Raw genomic sequence first — 18271 nt, 5'->3', positions numbered from 1 at the left:
CATCTCTGCTCAAAATCCATCTGATAATGGCTTGAACATTTAAACCCTTCTGGGGTTATTGGCACTTTTGTATCCAGTGAGGACATTGCCACTCACAGACCCAGCCCTGGCTCTGCTGGTACCAGAGCACCTGATGCCAGAAGAGGGAGAGGTTCCTTGTGCTCCTCACAGCAACATGGATCGCTCCAGCCTGAATCCATCTTGTGCAGTAAAGATCCCTTAAAGCACAGGAAAGGGCTGAGTTACAGTTATGTCTTTCTGGGAGCCTTTGACTGTGCATTTACACATTTGGGATTTCCTGCCATGTGAAAGTTTTGTTCCCCTTCATGCTTTGGCTGGAAACGTTTGTATTTCCAAGAGGCGTTTCCTGCCCTGGGCTGCAGCCAGAGCATTTATGTCATTTTTGATCCAGGATTTTACCAGTTATTTGTGTGCTTCCTACACATCTCAGTGGTTATTCTGGTCTGGCCTTGGCTCCACAGCTCTCATCACCAAGCCTGGCATGGAAATTTTCCCCTGACCAAAACAGCCGGAACCGCACACTGTTTCTTGAGCAGGGCTGACTCATCATTTCCTAAATACCGGAGTGTTCCATGGCCCTGCAAATGCTCCAAAAAGGAGCAGATTAATGGCTAAAAACATCCTGATGGCCAACAGAGCCAGTGCCCAAATCCCAGTTAATCAAAGCTAACGTTCCTGCCCGCTCTGGAATAGGTGTTAGGAGGAACACCCTGGACATGGGATAAACACAAAGAGCTGGAAGGGTGACATGGGTGTCCCAGGCTGCAGAGGGCACCTGCAGGGATGCAGCCATGGATCCGGCGCCTCTACTCCAGGCACCAGCTACTGCTGCCCCCCTGCCCACCCTGCTCCATCTCTCAGCCCTCCCTGTGTCCAACAAACCTCCTGGAGGTCCAACAATACTATCTCGGCAGCCAAAGAGCTTTTCTTTTGCACAGACACATTAAAAAGATAAAGCTGATAAATGATTGACATGCTGATATCAGTGACATCTAATCCCTTATGATATTGCTTTTCTGTAAATGCTGTTAACCCTTGCAGCCCCCAGATTTCTGTCTCCCAGGGAACTGCCTGGTGCTTGGGATGTATCTGTGAGTGGAGGAGGCAGGAGAAGCCAAGTGAGTGCCCGTGGTGTGGCCAAGCACTGTGGCTGCAGCACGGCAGTTAAATGAAAAATGGGTTAAAACGGGGCTGGCTCCCTGGGGCACTTGCTCAGACACACCTGAAGATGCTGGAGAACTCTTCCTTTATTCCATTTTCTAATGCTGGGCCCAGCTTGTTTCACAAGTCTTGTGTTTTGGGACTTTACCACTAAACAGGTTCCTGAGAGCTCCATCACTGGCTATTCCCCTCTGCCCTCCTTTTCCTGAATGCCCCTTGCCCCTGAATGGGGTCCCTTCACCCCACAGCCCAAGGGGTCCCTCGGGTGTCCCTGTGCTGGGTGACACTGCTGACTCCAACAAGCACATCCCAGCTCACATCCGTGCCAGCAAAACCCTGCTTGGCCCCTTGAGGGACGGATGCTCCGGACATTTACAGACGGTTATAACATTCCCACTTAATTATCAATTACCCAAGTCAGCCTTACACAATCCATGTATGAAACACTCGCTCTATCTCCCCACAGACTTCCCACATCATTTTTCAGACTGGTTTTGACTGCTGCTCACCCGGCTCGGAGCTGTCGCAGTCCTGGGGGTTGCACTTCTGGGTGCTCTCTGGCCAGGGCTCGTGGTCGCACAGGCTGCTGTCCTCCTCGGCCACCCCCGTCCTGGTGTCGATGCACTTGACCTGGCGCCGCTGGATGCCCCCTCCGCAGGGAGCCGAGCACTGCGGGAGCGGCACCCCGGGGTCAGGCTGGGGGACCCCTCCCCGTGTCCCGCAGAGCCCCCAGCGCCACCGCAGCGCTCGGGAGGGCTGGGATCCCCCCGTTCGCTGCAATTCCCCGTGGAGGGGAGCAGCCCCCGCTCACCTGCCCCCAGGACCCCACCACCCAGGTGGTGCAGGGCTGGGTGTTGCAGGGCCGGGTGCTGTTGGGCCGCAGCGTCTCCTCGCAGCGCCCCGGCTCCGGGCACGTCACCAGCCGCGCCTGCTCCCCGCCGCCACACGGCTCCGAGCACTGCGGGACACAGCGGGCAGCGCCGTCAGGGGCTGAGCGCTGCAGCCCCTCTGCCCTGGAGACAGCTGGGCGTCTTCGCCTGGAGAGGAGAAGGCTCCAGGGAGAGCTCAGAGCCCCTTCCAGGGCCTAAAGGGGCTCCAGGAGAGCTGGAGAGGGACCTGGGACAAGGGATGAAGGGACGGGATACAGGGAATGGGTTCCCGCTGCCAGAGGACAGGCATAGATGGGATGCTGGGAAGGAATTGTTTCCTGTGAGGGGGTGAGGCCCTGGCACAGGGTGCCCAGAGAAGCTGTGGCTGCCCCTGGATCCCTGGCAGTGTCCAAGGCCAGGCTGGACGGGACTTGGAGCAGGCTGGGATAGCGGAAGGTGTCCGTGCTCTGGCAGGGGATGGGACGAGCTGTGCCCCCGGCCAGCCCCTACCTCTCTCCAGGAGGACGTGTACCAGTCCAGACACGGCACGCTCTGGCACGGCAGCTGTGCCGGGGGCTGGGAGAGCACGGCCTGGCAGTGGAAGGGCCGCAGCAGCCGCTGGTCTCTGGTGTCAATGCAGTGAACATCCCGAACCTTTGTGCCCCTGCCGCATCTCCTGGAGCACTGGGAAAGGACACAGCACCACGCTGGGGAAGGGCAGCGAGGGCCGGTGCAGGGGGAATCCCTGTGGGAATGGGAGGTGACCCCAGGGACAAGCTCTGCATTGGGATGGGTTGAGTTGACACTCAACCTCCTTTCCACTCTTGCTCTATGCCAAGCTAGAGCAGTGTGCAGCTCATCTGTCACTATCACCCCTCTGAAACCAGGAGGTTTCCAGTTGTGACAAGCACAGTCTTTATGCCTTAAAGAATTGATGATCCCAAGGAACAGCAATGACCCAGAGCAAGGAGGGCTGTTCCCCATCACCAAACCTACCGAATTCACCCAACCCAACTGCAAACATCCCCTGGAAGTGCAGAGTGGCCAGAACATTGTCCAGAGACTGACAAATCATAGAACCACAGAATGGTTTGGGAAGGACCTTAAAGACCATCTTGTTCCAAGCCCCTACCATGGGATGACACCCACTAGACCAGGCTGCCCAGTTCCACCCAACCTGGCCTTTCAAATCACTTTGTTTAGCTTTTGCAAATTCCTGACGTTTTTTACCAGCCCAAGAGCAGGAAGAATGAAAATACTGTGGGATGAGCAGTTTAAACTCTGTGGCAAGTGCAAACCTCCACCATCTGCCTCTGTGAGCCATGGGGCAAGAGCCCTCCCCAGGAGCAGGTGTGACCCCACACCCGCCTTGTCCCGTGCGTTTTGGGGATACTCCCTCCCGGCAGGTTCCCTTACCTTGCTCCAGTTGCCCACACGCCAGGCTGAGCAGGGTCTCAGGGAGCACCTCCGGGCAGGGACGGGCCTGTCGGCCGCGGCACAGCCACTGTCACTGCCGCTGCTGCAGCGCACGGGCCTCCACACCGCGCCCACACCACACGTGGCCGAGCACTGCAACACAGGGATCCTGCTGCTCTGCATCCCGACGCCCCTGACCCCCCAGCTCTGGGTCTGGCCAAGGAGGGAGCCTGCTGACCCAGCAGAAAGGTCCCTGGGCACTCAGCTCCTGCCTCTTCCATGGGCACTGGGAGGGTGCTGGGTAAACTGGGGCTGTGGGATGATGTGGGGAGAGGACCTTTCCCCACTAAGCAATCCCACATCAGGCAGCTCTCAGCCCAGGGAAGGAGGAGGAACATGCTCCTCCATAGCCCATTCCAGTTGTTTCTTTCTAATCCTTCCTCTCCCTCCTTAGTGTTTGCTCCCAGGAGGATTCCCATGGCCACAGCTGTCCACAGCTCAGGGGAAAATGGGGCAGCACCCTGGGCCTGGGGGTGCCTTTCACTTTTGGTTACCAGTTGTCTCTTAACCAGCACCAATGACCCCAGCCACTGACTGCTGCCAAGAGCAATGTCCCAGAGCCAGCCAGGACAGGGACAGGTCTCACATCCATACTGGCCATGTCATATTTTTAACAGGGCTCACCACGTACCTCACTCCAGTTCCCGACCTCCCAGCTGGGCTTGGCAGTGGCTGCTGCGGTGGTCGATGGTGGAAGCAGAGCCTCCTCCTCCTCCAGCCTCTTCTCCCAGAGTGGGGGGGGCAAAGGGGTGGGCTGGGACAACTCGTGTCCCCCGTCACTGGAGGCAGATGTCCCTGGGGGTGCCCACGGTGAGGGTTCCTTTGGTGCAGTGACGCTGAGTGGGGTCCCATGGGAGGTCAGCTTGGTGTGGGGCAATGCTGGATCCGGCAGCTGGGACACCCCCTCTGTCCCCCATTCCAGGGGGATCTCTGCTGTGTGGGCAGGTGGGCCATGAGCTGGGGCTGTGGGCATGGCTGGGGCCAGGGCATCCTGCTGGGTGAGGCCACTGGAGGTGAGCTGGGTGGCTGGCCCGGGCATGGCAGGGGACAAGGACACTGGAGGGGCTGTTGTGGCCACTGAGGGGGTTGAGGAGGGGGCTGTGGGGCTGTGGAGCTCTAGCTGGTGCCCTCCCTGCCCCACGGGGGCCACATCAGCACCCACAGGAGGGGGACTCACAGCAGGATGGGGGCTGCCAGCACTCCCTGCCACCTCCCAGCCCGGGGCCTGTGGAGTGGGCAAGGAGAGATCTACTTTCTCCATCCCATGGGATTGCCCACCTGCCTGCGTGTCCAACATCCCCTCTGGCATTCCTGCCCACCCGTGCTGCCCCGTGGGCTGGGGAGCTGCACCATTAATGTCTCTGGTGATGGCCAGACCCATTTCCCTGGAGTCCTCGTGGCTTCTCCCTGCAGACCCAGCCATGCCATATCCCTCTGTGCTCACAAGGCCATCGCCGCCGCTGCCCACCGCTCCCGGCCCATGGGACACATCCACATCAGCACTGCCCCAGCCCGTGGGCACTGGATCAGCTGGGTGGGGATCCCAGGGAGCGAGGCCATGGACTGGGGCATCCTGCCCAGGGCTGGTCCTGGTGGGCACAGCTTGGTGGGGTTCATCCCAGGGCAGGTGGCCGTGGCTTTTTGCAGAGTTGCGGCTCACGGAGCTCTGGGTGGGTGGGTGATGCTCAGAGTGGGGCACAAGCACTGTATCCTCCCCCTCCTCACCCAAAAAGCCAGGGGTGGTGTGTCTGGGAGTGACTGATCCCACATCCTCAGGGACCACACTCAGGAGGTCATTCGTGGCTAAATCCCCAGGCTCTGTCTCTTGCTCATCCACAGGAGCTGAAGTGTTTTCCTCACTGGTGCCCTCGCTCTCTCCTTCCAGGTCGGTGGTGAGCAGGGCCTCAGTGGGCAGCTCCAGGGGCCCCTCCATGTCATCAGTGCTCAGCTCTGGCTTTGGCTCCTCACCTTTGGTCTCCTTCTCCGTGAAGGGATAGTAAGACAGATCCTCATGGAAGTTGATAAAGTTATAATCGTAGTAAAAATCATCAACAAAGACATTTCCCTTCCTGGCTGAGAAGTCCTCCTCGGTGATGACATTGACATCATTGGACTCCGGGATGTTTGGGATTAAGGGGTTAAATTTAGCAATGTGGTTGCTGGGGATGTAATGGATTTCATTAAATATCTCCCTGCTGGAGGAGCCGCTGCCAGACCAGTCCGCATTGCCACCATCCCATTTCTTCTGGCACTGTGGCAAGGAGCAAACCCTTTCAGGGCTGGGTCTCTCCGCAGGGTCACACGCAGCCCCGGTGCTGTTGCTGCAGTGGACAGGGCGTCTCTGGGTCCCGTTTCCACAGGTCACGGAGCACTGGGAAGGGAAGAGAGAGGGACAGGTCTGCAGGGCCAGGCCAGGAGCGGTGTCCATGCCCTCACCGGTGCTCCCTCTGTGAGGGCTCCATTGTCCCCTGTGCCACAGTGCTTTGGGCACGGGGCTCCATGTCACTCTGCCTGCTCCCACCACCCTCCTGGGTCCCTGGACAGCTCCTGTGCCAGTCCCACTTGTGGGGTACTGGTCACACTGGTAAGCAGAGCATAACTGCCCAAATTGCCCTCTGGGGCTTCCCCCGTTGCAGACCATCACAGAGCAGGGCTGGTGCTGCGCGGACTTTGCTCAGGGTGATCCTTGACCTGCACTCCAGCCAGAAGCAGTTTTCCCAGGAGATGGACTTTGGGAAGGGCAGGGATAAGATGATCTAATAGGTCTTTCTTGTGACCTATTGCCATGAATTGCATCTCTTCTTGTAGAAGAGCATTCTTTGAAGCAGGGAATAACAACATGGGCGTTGTCCGAGTAGGGAAAAAGCAAAGGTCAGGAGGGAGCTTTGTTGGGGACACCCTGTCCCCCCATAATGGGCTCTTTGACATGGATCAGTACAAAAGAATCTGAGAAGCTGGAAAGGAGAACAGCAGCATTTTCTGCTGCATTTGGGGCTTGGAGCAACCTGGCCTTGTGAAAGGTGTCTCTGCCCATGGCAGGGGGGTGGAACGAGATGAGCTTTAAGGTCCCACCCCAGACCGCTCCAGGATTCTCTGGCAACACCACGTGGCCACCACCAGGCATTTCCAGGAGCTGGAATCAAACACTACCACACACCAACACCTGTGAGAGGGCTGCAAGGAGCTGCTCCTCCCCCTGGGATGGCACTGCCAAACCAGGGAAAACAGAGGTCAACTCCCACAAAGCTGAAACTTCCCAGCAAAGGCCACCAGCTCCATCCAGGAGATAACTCCAGGTATCACAGCCCTTGCAGGGGGGAAGGAGGGAGGTTATTTACCAAGGCTGGGTTATCAGGAAAGCCCTTGGGACACAGATAAGGAGTGAGGGCTGCTAGGAGCCTTGTGTGGGAACACACCAAGCTTTCCAGGAGGGTTCAGCCTTGGGCAGGAGGCATCAGGGCTGGCTGGCACGGCAGGATGTGCTCCTGCCAGGTCACAGCCATCCTGTTTGGGAACTAATGAACAATAAACCAGCCTTCTGATTGCTTTAGCTTCTTTGGAAAGTCCATACAGCTGGATGTACAGTGCTTCAGGGTCCTTCTAAGGCACTAAGTCCCAGTGTTTACACAGTTTGTTTGCCACCCAAGCTCCAGAGAGCCCCTCTGGCGTGGCAGTGCCGGGTGCTCCGGTGCTGGATGGGCACGTGTCCTGCCTGGGCTCTGCACGGACAAACCTGCCCCACCCTGCTGGTACTGCTGACAGAAGGACCACGGTTCTGGCTTCCAAGCCCCTCCAATTCCCCTACTTGTAGTGGTGGTGGAAATGGAAAAGAAAGAGGGCTCTCCCTTTAAATTAAAGGACAGAAAAATTACAGAACCTCAAAATCCCAACCACATTTCTCTTGGGCTCACAAATCCATTGGTGCCAGCACCACAGAGGACGACTGTGAGGGCTGGGGCTGGCCCTGCCCAGCACTGACCCACCAACAAGCCATAATTTTCCTGTTAAACCATTGCATCCATCTTTCTCAGCCCTTAATTGTGGCTTTTGTGGGCCCCTAGAAAAATAATTGCAACTTGCTCTCATCTAGCCTTCAAATTCTCTGTTCACATTTGACTCCATTTGTTCCTTAGCAACAAGCTCTGTTCCCAGGCTCTCTCTTTTCTCTCCTGATATTTGTCTTCACTCTGAACACTTTTGGAACGGCTGCTTAAATTAGGAGTTATAATTTTCTGGTTGAAACCCTCAGCCTGTGGTTAAGCTGATTCACAGAAACACAAAAATAAATCAAGGTTACACAGAGTGTCACCATTAATCACCCCATGGAATGGTTTGGGTTGGAAAGGACCTTGAAGATCATCCACTTCTACTCCCTGCCATGGGCAGGGACACCTTCCACTCCACCAGGCTGTTCCAAGCCATGTCTAGTTGAAAACCTCATTTCTGCCCTCCTTGTGCCAAGCCCAGAGTGTGGCCCTCACCCCGTGTGAGGGAGCTGCAAAGCTCAGAGATGGGGCAGAGTTAAAATGCCCAACGCTCCTTCCTCACTCTGAGGCCTCTCCGAGCAATGGAATTCCTGTCCATGGGAGCTGCTGAGCCCACACAGACTCATCCATGGATCTTCTGTGACCAGGAGCACACCCATCGCTCTTGGGCAGGCTGGGGTGTCTGGGGGCACCTGTCCCCAGCTCCCACCACTTTGCAAGACAATGGGACCTCCCCGACGCTCTCTCTCACCTCGGACCAGTTCCCCACAGCCCACTGGGAGGGACAGGGGACCTCTGGGTGACAGGGTGCGGTGGCATCCGGCTTGGCGAGGTGCTGGCAGTCCGCTGGCTGCAGGGCCCTCTGCTCGTCCAGCCCCACACTCTGGATGCATAGCACCGTCCTCTTCATCAGCCCTGCCCGGCCGCACGTGGCTGAGCACTTCTGCCACTCCCCCACCCACCACCTGCAGAGAGGGAATTGGGAAAGGGGAAAAGGGAAAGGGGGAAGAGAAAAGGGGAAAGGGAAAGATCTCAGCCAGAGCAAGTGGCCGCGCAGCAGGATCCATCCCATTGCTTGTCACGTGGGGCCGTGGGGAAAGGAGGATCCCAGATGTGTCAGTCCAAGGTCTGGGAGCCCGGACAGAGGGTCAGGGATGGGACAGTCCCTGAGCTGTGCCAGGGTTATGTGCACAGAGGCAGAGGGGAGCATCCTGCCAGGATGGGAGCTCCCGTGAGGCTCAGCCTGCAGGTGGGCAATGCCCTGCAGCAGTCAGGCAATGCCAGCGATGCTGTCATGGACCAACAAGGCCTGGGACCCATCCCCAGCGTGAGGGAGAGGGGAGGAGCAGGGTGGGGTCGCACCTGGCCGGGCAGGGCTCCTCGCTGCAGGTGCGCTGCTGGTCATCGGGGCGGGTGAGCGCGTCGCAGAACCGCTCCTCCACCAGGCCCGCCAGCCTCTCCACGCAGTGCACGACCTGCCGCTGCACCCCTGCGGGCAGGATGGACACTGAGGGCACCCCGGGGGCACCGACAGGACACTGACAGCCCTGAGGGCTCTGACACCACACAGGCACCAGCTCGGCTTTGGAAACCAAACTGAACCACCCAGCACCCTCTGGCAGAAGGTGGCAGGAGGTTCTTGGTGAGCCTGAGCCACCAAAACAGGGGAAATAAAATGAAACCACCACTTGAATCTGCAAGTTGATTTGTGTTGAGGGTGTGACACCCTCACAGAGCCCCATGGCACCGGTGCAGCTGGGGCAGGATGGCAGCTGGAGGTGCTGCAGCCACAGAGCTGCACCGTCCTGGCACCACTGCCCAGAGTCACACCCAGCCACTGGAGACTGTGTGCACTGGGAGTTCTGGGGGCTGTGGGGAGCCAAGGGGCAGCACCCAGCTCTTTGGGCAGCCCTGCCCCAGCCCAGCCTAGGGATAAATCACTGGCCAAAGCCTCGTGTCCCCAGTCTGCTCACAGGGGTTTTTAAGGGTGACCTCACCACACTGTCTTGCTCCGGCTTCTGTCCCTGTTTCTGTAACACGTACTTGACCTGTGACATGGAGAGCTGTCACCACGAGCTCAGCTGAGACTGACAGAACCCTGCTGAAGCTGCTGAGCTGGGCTCTGGCTCAAGCACTTGGGAGCTTACAGGGCCCTGGGACTCACCAGAGGCTCAGTGTGAGCTCTCCCAAATCCACGTCTCAGCTCACGCCATCACTCAGTGCAGGAAGAGGGGCTCAGGCCTCCTCCAGCTGCTCACCCTCACCTGACTCCTGCCTGATTCACTCCTCTATTTCCCTTCTGTTCTGGAAGCCAAGCACTCAAATCATACAAAGGAAAGCTGGTTTTAAATGAAGCCCATGTCCTGGCACTCTGTGCTACCTAGAAAGCACGAGTGTCCTTGAATTCCCCTTTTTTCCAGTGCCAGCTGCTCTCGAGGAAGTACTTGTTGGTCCCAGCCTCCCCCGGCAGAGTTCCAGAAATGTCCCTCTGCACCAGCTGCCCCAAAAGCTGCCCTGGGGACCCTGGGATACCCAGCCAGCAGTGCAGTGGGGCATGACAGGGGGAAGCAAACACCCACCCACACACCCCGTGTGGGACCCCAGCGCTCTGTGTAAAACCCTGGATATTCTCCCCCCTGGAGAGGCCCAGCCAGGCAGGAGACCAGCCCTTCCACACTCCCTGATTTCTCTAAAGGTCTTTTGTCTCCATCCCCTGCCGGGTAACAGGACACCGAGCCGGGAGCAAAGCGCCGATAGAGCCCTGGGGTTCATAGTGAGTGCCACTGGGGCACCGGAGCCGTGACCTCAGCAGATGTCGCTTTTTTCTTCCCCTAAGACCTCGTGAAACCCAAGACCCAGGAATTTCTAAGGCTCCCCAGGGATGCTCCACTGCTCAGAGTGGGTGTCCCGTGGGGCTGCACTCACCTGTCCCACAGGTGGCCGTGCAGGTGGTCCAGGAGCCAAAGCGCCAGAGGAACTCGGGCTGCTCAATCTCGTTCTCGCTGTCAGCCGGGCGCTGGATCGTGTACTGGTACCTTACTCCAGGGTTGGTCTCCTGGAACAGCAGCTGGGGGACACAGGGGACAGTCAGGGGGTGGCCAGGCAGGGCAGTGGGGGGTGGCATTGCCCCGGGGGCTTCTCAGGAGAGAAGGACCCACCCAGCACGGCCAGAAGGACGTGACCCTGTGCCCAGCTCCACACCAGGGCTGGATGCGACTTGGAGTAACCCAGTCTGTGGAAGGTGTCCCTGCCCATGGGTGGAATTTCCTAAATTGCTTCCCACTCCAAACGGGCTCTGGCTGCTGCTGTGGTTGACACAAGTCCTGCTCAAAGCGCCTCCCACACCCGCGCTCGCGAGGGCTGGGAGTTCATCCCTGTTTTTCTTAGCCTAAGCACTCCCTTTGTTGCCAAAGCTTTGTTGTTCTTGGAGCTTTGGCGGGAGCCAGGGCGTCTTTCCAAAACCTCTCCACAAGTATCGAAACATTCTTGTCCAAAGGTTTTAATTAGGTTATGAATCCCAGAAAGTGATTTGTGGGTGCCGAGCACGCCAGTGTTCCCATTAACAGCAGCCCTTGGCAGCAGCGGGCCCAGGATCCCATTCACATCCCACCCTGAGCTGCTGCTGAAGGAAAGGCAGAAGGAGATTTTGGCTGCTCAGGGTGTCTGAGCTCCGGGCGAACCTGTGCAAAGCCGGGGATGCTCTGGGGGGTGCATCGGGCTGGGTCGTCACTGCCGGGGCAGGGGGATCCTGGGGGTCCAGGGCAGCTCCGTGGCCATCACCACCTCTGCACCACACCTGGCACCATGAGGGATTTCAGCCTGGTGCCAGCTGTGCCACCATCTGTGGGATGATTCCCACTGGTTTCTCCAGAGGAAGGCTTGGCCTCAGTCACAAGGATACTGACTCCCAACAGCTTTTGCATGAACTGGCAGCTCCCTCACTCCTGACTGTCCGGCCCAGCCAGAAGCACTGGGGGTTCTTTCCCTGCTCTTGATAAGATAGGGGAAAGGCCTCAGGAAACGGCTCTTTCTCTTCTCTCCCTCTCCTGTGTAAATATTTTGCAGAATGCTGCAAAGGGGATGAGGCTCAGCTGGAAGTGGTGTGGGCTGGAAACACTCCCCGGGCCAGCAGCACGTGCTTGGCTGCTCCAGCGTTGGCTCCCAGAGAAACACACCTCGAGGAGGTGCCGAGCCCATCCCCTGGATGCAGGGAGGGGCCATGAGGGACCACGGCAGCTCAGCCCCACAAGGAAGGCAGGATCCATCGTACCTGGATCCACACAGGCTCCACGGTGGGCCCTGGGGAGGTGAGGTTCTCCCAGTTCCCCGTCCTCTTGTAGGTGAAGGTGGTCCCTGCCACCCTGTAGTCCCCGTTCCACTGGATGGTCCAGCCGCCGTTCAGGAAATACTTCTCCGGGTCCTCGCTCCGCAGCGCCAGGAAATTCCCAGCTTCTGCCACTTCTTCAATCTGGATCTCCCGGGCTCCCACGGGGATAATCCCGATGTCAACATAACCTGGGAATGGAACCAGGCGTTGGTCTTGGTGGAGTCAGAGGTGTCTGAGATGATTTTTGTCCTTGAGTGGGTGCCAGTGTCCCCTGGGTGGGTGCTGTGTCCCCCGGGTGCCAGCATTGTGCCAATCCTTACACCTCTGTAAGGCACCAGTGGGCACCAAACCCTCCCTTGCCCTGAGCCCACCTGAGTTCCCTGCAGTCTTAGCCCCAAAAAATCGGCAAGTTGGAATTAAACTCCCCCTCCAAAGGAGGAGCAGCAGCAGCAGCCCAGCTGTGCTGGCCCAGGCACACGGTGTTCTGGGTGCAGCAGGAGGTGCCCTTACCCAGCCCCTCGCTGTCCTCGAAGGTCTTGTGGACGGTGTGGCAGGTGGAGCCATCCCCGTGGCAGACCCCACACCGATCCTCCACCGCGTGCGAGTCGATCTCGTAGTCACAGCCCACGTTCTGCAAGAGAGCCCCGTCAGCCCCACACCAGCATCTCCCACATCATTCATAGCACCGACTGCACCATCTCCAAAGGATTTATAGAATCAGGGGATGGTTTGAGTTGGAAGGGACATCAAAGACAATCCAGTTCCAGCCCTCCTGCCACGGGCAGGAACACCTTCCCCTAGACCAGGCTGCTCCAAGCCCCATCCAGCCTGGCCTGGGTGCTCTGTCTCCTTGAGGCCAGCACAGAGGCTGACACAGCCCATACCACACACCCCATGGGAATCAGGAACACCTCCCGAATGGGGAATGGCAAAAGGAGTGGGCTCAGCATGGGAGGGAGGGGACGCTGAGCACCCACAGGTGCGTCCTGCCCCCACCCGTGTTCTCCCAGGCCCGGGGTGTCCCTGTCTCCCCCCGAGGCCCCACCTTGCAGATGCCGTTGATGCAGACGTCGCGGCTGGCGTCGCTGTCGTAGCAGGGCGTCCCGTCCACCACCGCGTCCCGCAGCTTCTCCGCAAAGTACTCGTGCTCTGGCCGGCAGTGCAGCTCGCAGGGGTTAACTGGGGAACAGGCACAGCAGGCACAGACTCAACCCCAGCACCCGGGCCCATCTCCGAAAACACAAATCAACCCTGCAAGCCCAGCCATAGTGTAAAACACAAAATACAGCACAAACAGGCTGCAAGGCAACGCTGGGACACAAACAGCCAACTCCAGCCGTTTGCGGGACCGCGTCCAAGCATTTCCAGGTTTGAGGTCTCTGCCCTCCACTCACTGTTGTTGGGCACCGGCGTCCACTTGTAGAGCTTCCCTTTGTAGAGCATGGGGTTGAAGTGGCTGCACTGGACCTGGCGGAAGGAGGGCTTGTCCGGGGGACAGCGCTTCACGTTGCAGATCCGGAACCGCTTCCGCTCCCCCAGGCAGTACCGGCCCCTGTACTTCGGCCTGTCCATGGCAGGGAAAAACAGGAGTCACAGAAGGGCTTGGAGTGAAAGAGATTTGAGAATCAGAGAATCCCAGAATGGTTTGGGTTGGAAGGGACCTTAAAGCCAATCCTGTTCCACCCCCTGCCATGGGCAGGGACACCTTCCACAGACCAGGTTCCTCCAAGCCCTGTCCAGCCTGGTGCCCATCCTGCAGCTGCTCCGGAGGAGCTGCTCCCCATCCCATCCAGGGTGTCCTCTTGACTCTGCTCCTCTACTGCCCCAGGGAATGGCAAAGCTGACACTGGACTTTTTAAAGCAAGAGAGACTTGAGACGTGTCAACAATTTTTTCTCAGATGCCAGCAGACCCTCACAACACGGCCACCATCTCCCGCCACGCTGCCTTTTCCTTTGGTCACGCTACTCTCCATGGCCCATGTCCCAGTGACCTCATGAAAATTCCTTCTCCTGGGCACACTTTGCTGAAGAGAATGAAGCTAATGATTATTTTAGGGCTGTGTTTACATGCCCTGCCCTGAGCGAATGGCTGTGGAAGGGGGGGATGCCCAGCACACATTTTCTCACTTCATCCCAAGCACAAAGCTAAAGATTTACCTCCAGTGGCCAAAGCAAACAAATGCCTGGGAAATTCCCAGTGTTTGCTCTCCTGCCTGTCCACAGCTGTGTTTGGAACACTCCAAAACTCCATAAACCACGGCACCTCTGCCACAGTTTATGTCAAACACAAATCCAGGTCTTGATGCGGGACCGAGATGACAGAGCACTTCCCTCAAGAGCCCAACAGCACGTGCCAAAGTCACCCGAGGAAGAGGATGGGCACAACACGTGTCTGGGCACATCAGAAGCTCAGTCCTGTGGTTGCCAGAGCTCCCCACGCCATGTAAAAATTATTCCCCTGGAACATCACTACAAAGCCCTTTTCCTCCCCATCCCAGGGTGCTCTGACACCAGGGCAAGCCGGGGGTTTTGGCTGAATCCAGTGCAACAGTGATTTGGTGACCAAGGGGACATCTGGGGAGCAGATGGGTCAGCCCAGAAATCCTGGGATGGAGATGGCAGCTCCTCCAGCAGTGCCCGGACACTTGCAGGCGGGAGCCAGCACTGGCTCATGGAATGCAGCAGGGTGATAAACTGCAGCAGGATTTTTCAAAACAACTCTGAATCAGGCTCTAAGAATGCCTGGTTTGCTGTTCTGTCACTAAAGGACACTGCATATGTTTTACATCTCCGAGTGTGGAGTCTCTGCCCTTTGTTCGAGTCACACTGCAACGCTCCCAGGGCAGGCGATGGAATAAGGTCCCTTCCAACCCAAACCATCCCAGGGTTCTGTGACTCCTGACTGGTGTCCTGGGGGTGTGGGCAGCCCCAGGGTGAGGGCTGGCTTACGTGGGGTGGCTGCAGTGCCTCTCAGCACTCTGCACTCCTGCACCACAGCTGCGGGAACAGGAGGCCCAGGAGCTCCAGGAGCTCCAGCCGCCGTCGATGGCCTCGGGCCGGTATCCCACGGGAACGCACTCGCCATTGAAGCACCACTGCGGGGGGACAGGCAGCAAGGGGAGAACACAAGGTTAAGGATGGGGAGCACTGAGGTGCAGCACACAGATTGTCCTGTGGAAATCCATGCTTCGCTTGCATGGAGGTGCCTGGGGTCAGCTGGGCTCTGCCAGAGCCTGGAGCTCCTCAGGCAATGGGAAACTCATAGATATTGGGCTGTTTGAGGATCTCAGGGAGGCAACAAACCCAAACCTCCATGGAGACCCCTCAGCAAGGGGATTCACAGCTCAGTGTCAGCCCAGAGGGAAGAGCCAGAGGGGCTCAGAGGTGCCTCCCCAGCAGTGGGGAAGGTCCCAGGGATGACCATCCACCATGGCAGCAGATGGAGAGCCTTGTGCTCTCCCACCACCGTCATTAACTGTGGGTTTCACCTTCCCAACTGATTCAAGCAATCCCAAGTGAGTCACTTTCCCCAGGACTTTTAAGCTTCCCTAAGGGCAGTGGGAGCAGTGGGTGTTTGGGCAGAGCAAGGATGAGCCCATCCCTGCACTGGACCCTGCACAGCTCCTGTGTGTGCAGGACCACGGGGCCCCGAGGCCATGGAGGGGTGTCGCCCCCGTTACCTTGCTCTCCCCACACGCTGTGCCGTCCACAGCCGCGTCCAGCTTGGAATGACACGTGTTCCCCACCGTGCACCACAGCGTGTTGCAGACGCTCTGTGGGAAGCAGAGGGACGCGGTTCCTGCCGTGGATCCCGGCACAGATCCATCCCTCCGGCACAGATCCAACCCTCCGGCAGGGAGAGCACAGCCCCAGCAAATCCCCAGCCCAGAGCCCCTCAGAGCCCATTGCCCACCAGGGACCCCACTCACGTCCATGTCGTCGCAGAAGGTGGAGTAGGGGCCGTACTGCAGCCGGCACTGGTGGCCCACATCATACAGGACACCCGGGGGCACCAGGGGGAAGTCCAGCACCTCCCGGGCTGGGGGGTCATCCAGGCACAGCCCCCAGCCCCGGCTGGAAGAGACAGGTCACAGCAGTGTCACCCCAGGCATCCAACACCTCTGGCAGATGCCAGGGGGAACAGCAGCTGATGAATGTCCCATGATGAGAGCAATCAGCATTTCCCACTGACACGACCCTGGCTCTGCCATCCCTGGAGCTGTTCTGGTGTGGATGGGCACCTCTGGGTATGTTTTAGGGTGGGAGCCCCCCAGAGGGATGCCCCCATGTCCCCCAGGGATAGCAGGACATGGGGAAGGCAAAGGGGCAAAGACAGAAGGGGAAACAACCATAAACGTCTCGGTGGACCCACAACCTCCAGAAATGTCCCTGCAGATCCTGCTAACAGGAATAAAGGAGATTATCAGCAGCCAAACGTGCTCATCCCCATACTGCCACCCCAGGAGTGCTCAAACCAGGCTGGACAGGATTTCTTTGGAGCAGAGGTGGGAGTGGAGCGGCCGAGGCGGGCGGTGCATCCCGCTGCTCCAACTGCTTTTGCTCAGATACTTCCCAAATGCACACGGAATTGTCACCAGTGTTGATTTAAACAAACTTGTTTCCAGCAAGGCCAAACCTCTGGCAAGGCTGCCGTGGTGGATCAGATTACTTGGGTTTGTTGTGATTGGGAACAGCTCTGAATTAACTTGAAATGAGATTCCTTTTTAACCCAAACCAGCAGCACGGAACCAAGGGCTGGAAACAGGAGAGCTCCTGCTTTGGGGTGCTGGCAGTGCCTGGGGTGATGCCCAGCAGAACCAGCACCCCCTCCTCCCTTTCCCAACCCACCCACCAAGTTCCACACTGGACACCTGCAAACAGCTCCCTTGGCTGGAGACAGCCCCTTAAACTCCCATGTATATCCTTACTGCAATATACTTATATTTCCCTATGGGAAAAAGCAGGAAATGGGTTGCTTTCAGCAGCCCAGGGGCTTGAAAGTCTCCATTTGCAAACTCCCAACAGCAGGAGCATCCTGCTGCTCCCAGCCCAGTGGGAAGAGAAGGATCGCTGTGGGTGATGTGGGGCTGAGCTGGGATGGATGGAGCACGGACTGGGCAGCTGGACACAGGGTCCTGGTGCAGCCTGTGTCAGGCACACAGGGGGGTCACTGCATGGCACCTCTGCACATATTTCCATAACGTAACAATCCTGGAATGGTTTGGGTTGGAAGGAGCCTTAAAGCTCATCCCATTCTTTACACTTGGAGAGTTTTCTCTAAAAATGGAAGGAATGGTATCCTTACTGGAAAAAGTCCAGGCTCCAGCACTTCATCCTGGATGAGCCCCAGGTGTCACACTTGTGCTGCTCTGGACCCTTCACCCTCTGCCTGTTTGCATCCCGGCACAGGGGCCCCACAGGTCCCCCACAAACTGTCCCGAGCCTCCTGTTCCTCTGACCTGCTTGGGGCACTCCCTGCACTGCCCAGCTTATGGAGGGGTCTCTGTCCAGTTTGGGGGTGACTGGGATCTGCCTCAGCCTTCCAGCTTTTCCAGAATCTATTTCTTTGTTAAATATTTTACAGTCATTCTCCCGGTCTGTTCCATTGGCCAAAACACATCTCCAAGCAGGGAAAAATTGGCCTGAGTTTCCCTCTGGCTTTCAGGGATCTGCAGTAAATCCCAGTCCACAGGGAAAGACGCAGGGGCCTGCACTGCTCTGCCTGTTCCAGCCCGTTCTTAACGAGCTGGAGGATGGAGTGGATGGAACAATGATTAAATCCCCATCTGTGAGCAGGCTGAGAGGATCTGCAGATACATTTGAGAGCAGGATTAAAATTCCAAGAGCTCCCAGAGAACTGGAGGAAGGGTCCAAAAAAGCCAGGACAGAATTCAGCAAAAACAAAGGCAAGGCTTGGAGCTTGGAAGAATCAGCTGCACAACACGGAGCTGGTGGAACGGGCAGAGGAGTGGCATGGGCAGGGAAAGGGCAGCAGGCCCCAGGCCCTGGGAAGAGGAGGGTGATGGAAGAAGAGCTTTAGCACTGGAAAGAGGCTGAAAATCTGGTTGTCTGATGTACAGCAAAGACTGAAAGGTCCCCCCACCGCGGGAGCATCACCAGCCACCCTGTGCCAGCATCCTACACTGCTCTGAGCAAGGGGACACCTTCCCTGGGGACACTGCTGCCACAGCAGGGACGGGACCTCTCCCAGTGCCCCCGCATGTCCAGGCAGACCCTGACCCTGCAACCCCAGCTGCAGCCAGTGCTGACCCACAGGGCTGGGGCTGTGCTGCTGCCGGGAATCACTTTCAGATGCTCAAACATTCGGCAGTGCTTGTAAAATAATAATAATCTTGTGTAAAATAATAATCACCATCATCTGAGAGTGTGGTTTTTCCAAACGTGAGGTCTGTTCCAAGCACAGCCAGCA

At 57.8% G+C, this 18271-nt stretch overlaps 1 protein-coding gene across 1 annotated transcript in view; it reads right to left on the bottom strand.

Annotated features, from left to right (window-relative positions):
- Nucleotides 1-18271, bottom strand: part of ADAMTS7 (ADAM metallopeptidase with thrombospondin type 1 motif 7) — a 34164-nt gene that overhangs the window by 6625 nt on the left and 9268 nt on the right. The window contains exons 9-23 of the mRNA XM_048317974.1: nucleotides 15771-15915; nucleotides 15522-15614; nucleotides 14791-14936; nucleotides 13235-13404; nucleotides 12886-13019; nucleotides 12351-12471; nucleotides 11784-12028; nucleotides 10439-10580; nucleotides 8876-9002; nucleotides 8265-8478; nucleotides 4159-5898; nucleotides 3468-3620; nucleotides 2562-2735; nucleotides 1994-2140; nucleotides 1692-1851 (exon numbers count right to left, since the gene is read on the bottom strand). Of these exons, the coding sequence (XP_048173931.1) occupies nucleotides 1692-1851; nucleotides 1994-2140; nucleotides 2562-2735; nucleotides 3468-3620; nucleotides 4159-5898; nucleotides 8265-8478; nucleotides 8876-9002; nucleotides 10439-10580; nucleotides 11784-12028; nucleotides 12351-12471; nucleotides 12886-13019; nucleotides 13235-13404; nucleotides 14791-14936; nucleotides 15522-15614; nucleotides 15771-15915 (3911 nt within the window). The remainder of the gene's footprint in view (nucleotides 1-1691; nucleotides 1852-1993; nucleotides 2141-2561; nucleotides 2736-3467; nucleotides 3621-4158; nucleotides 5899-8264; nucleotides 8479-8875; nucleotides 9003-10438; nucleotides 10581-11783; nucleotides 12029-12350; nucleotides 12472-12885; nucleotides 13020-13234; nucleotides 13405-14790; nucleotides 14937-15521; nucleotides 15615-15770; nucleotides 15916-18271) is intronic.

This window comes from Corvus hawaiiensis, chromosome 13 (genome assembly GCF_020740725.1).
Source record: "Corvus hawaiiensis isolate bCorHaw1 chromosome 13, bCorHaw1.pri.cur, whole genome shotgun sequence".
In the NCBI taxonomy this organism is placed as follows: Eukaryota; Metazoa; Chordata; class Aves; order Passeriformes; family Corvidae; genus Corvus; species Corvus hawaiiensis.
This window is presented reverse-complemented; position numbering and strand designations above follow the sequence as displayed.